The following is a 5,397-nucleotide window of genomic DNA, read 5'->3' as shown; positions in this document are numbered from 1 at the left end:
ATATATATATATATATATATTCTGAACAAATGCGTTCATAAAGCAAAAACTAGAATAGGAAAATAGCTAACAGAAATATGAATAGATGCTATGCTTCACTAGCAGTAAGAGGAATACAAATTACAATCATTATGAAATACCCCTTTATATCCTCTGACCCTGTTATTCCTTCCTTACTATATAAATTCATACATCTGTACCAAGGGCCTGTAGATTAAAAGATAGTAATACTGATTCTAAGGGCCAAAATAAAATAAAAATAATTTAAATGGTTATCAAGCGAAGAGAAAAATTAATGTGGCATATTCACACAAGGAAATTACTACTCAGCATGAAAATGATTAATTATAACTATACAAAATAAGATCTCAGGAATATGACATGAAAAATAAAAGTCTTAGAACACTATAATATACTATTTAGCAATCGAGTCCTCCTGCACTGGCCTCCCAATCTGCTGGGATTATAGGTGTGAAACACCACAGCTGGCCTAATTATTCTTTTGTAACTAACTCAGAGTAATAAAAAAAATTTTTTTAAGTGTTCCAGCCTTTAGAGAAGGTTTAAGTACAATATGAACCCTAACAATCATGAAAAAAATTATAAATTTAAATTTATGAGAACTAAAATTTGATATAAGGCCAAAAAAGTCCATATTCAAAATCAGGAAAATAGCCACTGAGAGGGAAAAATCTTGAATTCGTATCCACAAAGGGCTAATCTCCACAAAGCAATTTACAAAATAACCCAAAATAAAAAGGCAAAGGATATGAATAGACAAAAAAGTATAAGTGGCTTTTAAAAAAAAAAGATGTTCACTCATCATAAGAGAAATGCAAATTAGAACTATAGTCAAACATAATATTTAATTGTCAAATTAATGAAGATAAAAAAGGTATGATGAAATACTATTCTGTGGGTACAAAAAAGGACACTCTTGTATTCCCATACATTGTTGTGGCATAGAAATCACCATAATATCTAAAGAGGATAGTAAGTATCAAAATTATAAATGATACAGGCGGCAACCATAGCTCAGTGGGTAGGGTGCCGGCCAGATACACCAAGGCTGGGTTCTGCTGGGTTCAAACTCAGCCCCAGGCAGCTAAACAATGACAACTACAACAAAAAGATAGCCAGGTATTGCAGCAGGCACCTGTAGTCCCAGCTACTTGGGAGGCTGAGGCAAGAGAATCGCTTAAGCCCAAGAGTTTGAGGTTGCTGTGAGCTATGATGCCACAGCACTCTACTAAGGGTGACATAGACAGACTCTGTCTCAATTAAAAAAAAAATAAATGGTGCAAACCAGTGACCCATAAATTCCACAGGAAGACTTACAAATGTTCAAAATGACAATGCCACATAATTTGTATCAGCAAAAGAGAAAGAAGTTATCTTAACTGCCCAAGAATAGGAGACTGATTAACTAATGGTAAATATAGTCATAAAAAAAGTTCATTTAGAAGCTCTTTAAATAACTAATATGGAATGACAGCCAAGAGATAATACTTAGTAAAAAAAATAGTGTTCCTAAGATGTTTAATTTTTTTATAGGAAGATAAGGAAAGAAGAGGAGGGAAAAGAAAGAACCATATAGAAAAAAGTAACTGGTAACGTGTGATGCCTTCAAGGAAAACTAGATGCCTGGGAGAAATAGAAAAAATTATTTTTCCCCACAAATACATCTGGGTATATTTCAAATTTGGAAAATGGTGCTCCATGAGATGGTATTCCCTATTTTGAAATTAAATTAAATTAAAACTTGTTATAAAAAATCATATTTCATATTCTTTTATCTGGATAAAAAAAATAAAACATTGGGCAGTGCCTGTGGCTCAAGGAGCAGGGCACCAGCCCCGTATGCTGGAGGTGGCAGGTTCAAACCCAGACTTGGCCAAAAAAAATAAAATAAAATAAAACACTGCTTTTTACTTTTTAGGAAGAACTTAAGATTTAGGAGTCCTTCAAGGAGAAAACGATGCTTATCTTACACAAAAGGCATATATTTTTCTTAATATTGCATATTCTTCAGTTTGTTTAAGCTGGGTATATTTTCTGTTGTGAAATAACTGTTCTCATCATTTTAAGAAAAAGTACAAAGTTGATAAATCTTCTATTCAATCCTAATATTAGTGTCTAAACTTGATTTAGAAGGAAAACTATATTAAATGGGCCACAGAACTTTTCAAATAACCTACCTCTTTCTGTACTTGCTCAATCTGCTTTTTGGCATCACTCAGTTTCTCTTTCAACTCAGCATAATCTTCTTCCTTCCTCTGAAGATCCACTTTTAGATTCTGGGTAAGAGCAGAGCTTGCAGAGAGCTCCTCTTTTAATCTAAAAAACATCAAGCCACTTTTCTACAACGGTGCTCCATTAACCACTTAGAATCATATGGGTGAACTGGTAACAAACAATTTTACAAAATCAGGCTGGCCTGGTGGCTCATGCCTGTAATGCTAGAACCCTGGTAGGCTGAGGCAGATGGATCGCCTGAGTTCACAGGTTCGAGACCAGCCTGAGCCAGAGGTCCTGTCTCTAAAAACAGTCAGGCGCTGTGGCAGGTACTTGTAGTCCCAGCTACTTGGGAGACTGAGGGAAGAGAATCACTTGAGCCCAAGAGTTGGAGGTTGCTGTGAGCAGACGCCACAACACTCTACCAAGGGTGACAAAGTGAGACTCTGTCTCAAAAAACAAATAACAAAAAACAATTTAAAAAATTTTATCTTCTCACAAATTTGGAATGCCCTAACCATAAATGAGTGAATCTTTCAGAGATGGTTTCCTGTAATTTTTATAAGCCAATCTTCATATGACCTATGGCTCCAATGGTTTAATATAGACAAAATTCAGCTTCTTCACTAATCACACATGCTACATTTTACCACATTAAATTGTGACCATCTAATTGTTTGTTTTGTTTTTTTGAGACAGAGTCTCACTTTGTTACCCTTGGTAGAGTAGCATGGTGTCATAGCTCACAGCAACCTCCAACTCTTGGGCTCAAGTGATCCTCTTGCCTCAGCCTCCCAAGTAGCTGACACTATAGGTGCCCCCTCAATGCTAGGCTATTTTTAGAGACAGGGCTCTCGCTCTTGTTCAGGCTGGTCTGAATTGAATTCAAGCAATCCATTCTCGAGTGCCTGGATTATAGTTATGAGCCACAGGCCCAGCCACTATCTAACTGTGTAAAAACTATATAGCAAAATGAATGCTTTGCATATTTCTAAACATTTTAAAATAACTTTTAGCTTACTTTTCTGTTTCCTGTCTGATGGTTTCTTTTTCTTCTTCTTTTAACTGAAGTGAATTCTTCACGACTTGCAAATTATTTGTTAATTGTGTGATTTCTTCTTTCAACTTGATTTCCTTTTCACTTAAATCTTTGTTGTTTTTGATAGAATCCTGAAAATTTGCTTGAAATTCCTTCAGATTTCTTTCTAGCTTTAAAATGATAGATTCCTTTTCCAAAACATCTTGTTTTAACTTGGCTGAATGCCTACATTCATCTTTTTGAGACTCTAACACTGTTTCAAGTTCCTTTATTTTTGCCTTATAGCAAGTAACATCTTGGGTAAGTTCTGAAAGTACTCTCTTTCCTTCAACAACATGCTGCACTTGAACATCAAGATTGATGGTTTTTTCTTGCAATTCATCTTGCAGCTGCTGTATAAGACTTTCTTTTTCTTTTAGTAGGTCACTCTGATTTTTATGCTGTCTCTCCTCTATTTTTAGTCTATTGTTTTCATCTGTATAGACTTCTACTTCTGCCTGTAATTTTTCAATTTGTTGTTCCAGTTCCTGGATCTGATGATCTTTTTTTGAGGAGGTCTTCACAATCTCCTTGCATTCTTCCCAAATAGCTTCAATACTAGAGTAGAAAACACTTTCCCTACCGAGTTCTTGAGTACAATGTTGTTTAACCTGCTTACTCACCAAATAATCATTACCTAAAAGATCTAATGGTGTATTTGGCAAATTATCTTCCTGAAAATCATTTGACAGATGCCTGAGATTAAGTAAATCTATGTTTGAGATCTGAGAAACTGAATCAAGAGTACGTAGTTCATCCATTTTTGTTTGCATTAATTTTATTTGTGAAACATTATTTGTAATGCTTCTTGTTGCAGTTTCTATCTCTTCTGACAACTTCATGATCTTCTCCTCTTGTTCTTGATTTATACCTTTCTGTACATGTAACTCAGCAACTGCACTGTCATAATTTGACTGAATTTGCTGGACCTCTATACTTAAAGTTAAACTCTTTTTTTCAGAAAGAGAAAGTTCCTGCTGCAGTGTAACAATCTGTTTATTTAATTCTGCTTTTTCTTCTTTTTCATTTTTAAGTTCATTCTCAACAACGAGTAAAAGTGTTTTCAGCCCTTCATAACTTTCTTGTAAAACCTGAATGTCTTCCTTGTCTTCTGAAATGCTCTGTTGCATTTCTTCACTTTTCTTTTCGCCTTCAGTAATAGTTGAACTAACATGTATTGGTCCTTTAAAAATAAAAAAAACTATTATTAACCCGATAAACCTTAATAAAACGCAAAAATTACCATATAAACCAATATTCAAACATATGAAAGTAAACTTTCAATAAAAAAAAAACTGTTCAATTAAGTTGCTAAGAGAAAAAGAAAAAATAGGTCATAAAACATTTGTGGTCTAATTCCATTTATGTATAAATTATAGGTCCTGGCTCAGTGCCTATAGCACAGTGGTTACGGCGCCAGCCACATACACTGAGGATGGTGGGTTCAAACCCGGCCCAGGCCAGCTAAACAACTGCAACAAAAAAATAGCCAGGTATTGTGGTGGGCGCCTATAGTCCCAGCTACTTGGGAGGCTGAGGCAAGAGAATTGCTTAAGCCCAAGAGTTTAAGGTTGCTATGAGCTGTGACACCACAGCACTCTACTGAGGGCGACGCAGACTCTGTCTCCAAAAAAAAATTATAGTTCTTTAAGTTAATGCAGACAGAGGTTAGCAAAGGATGTCAAAATGGCATTAGGTACCTGAGTAAGATTACCAGCTAATATAACTTCCAGTATTATCTAAATTTGTTATCACAAACCTATATTATCATTATAATATGGAACAGGGAGAGGGGTGTTACAGGGAGATAAGACAGTCTCACTCTGTCACCCTGGATAGCGTTCCATAGTGTCATAGCTCACAGCAACCATAAAATCTTAGGCTTGAGTGATCCTCTTGCCTCAGCCTCCTGAGTATCTGGGACTATAGGCACTCTCCACAATGCCTGGCTAGTTTTCCTATTTTTAGTAGAAACGGGATCTTGCCCCTGCTCAGGCTAGTCTTGAACTCCTAAGCTCAAGCAACCTACCTGCCTTGGCCTCCCAGAGTGCTAGGATTATAGGCATGAGCCACTATATCTGGCC

The 5,397-nt window shown here is 35.9% G+C and overlaps 1 protein-coding gene across 4 annotated transcripts in view; it reads right to left on the bottom strand.

Annotated features, from left to right (window-relative positions):
* Window positions 1-5,397, bottom strand: part of KIF20B (kinesin family member 20B) — a 91,569-nt gene that overhangs the window by 39,675 nt on the left and 46,497 nt on the right. For all 4 annotated transcript variants that reach the window (XR_002771741.1, XM_003783691.3, XM_012801317.2 and 1 more), the window contains exons 20-21: window positions 3,257-4,496; window positions 2,199-2,337 (exon numbers count right to left, since the gene is read on the bottom strand). Coding sequence is in view for 3 of the 4 variants with exons in the window: in XM_003783691.3 (XP_003783739.1) it covers window positions 2,199-2,337; window positions 3,257-4,496 (1,379 nt within the window). In the remaining variant the exon portion in view is untranslated. The remainder of the gene's footprint in view (window positions 1-2,198; window positions 2,338-3,256; window positions 4,497-5,397) is intronic.

The sequence above is a fragment of the Otolemur garnettii genome, unplaced genomic scaffold, assembly GCF_000181295.1.
Source record: "Otolemur garnettii isolate 467f Iridium unplaced genomic scaffold, OtoGar3 scaffold00008, whole genome shotgun sequence".
Classification (NCBI taxonomy): Eukaryota; Metazoa; Chordata; class Mammalia; order Primates; family Galagidae; genus Otolemur; species Otolemur garnettii.
Note: the sequence above shows the minus strand (reverse complement) of the source record. Positions and strands in the feature narration are given on the sequence as shown.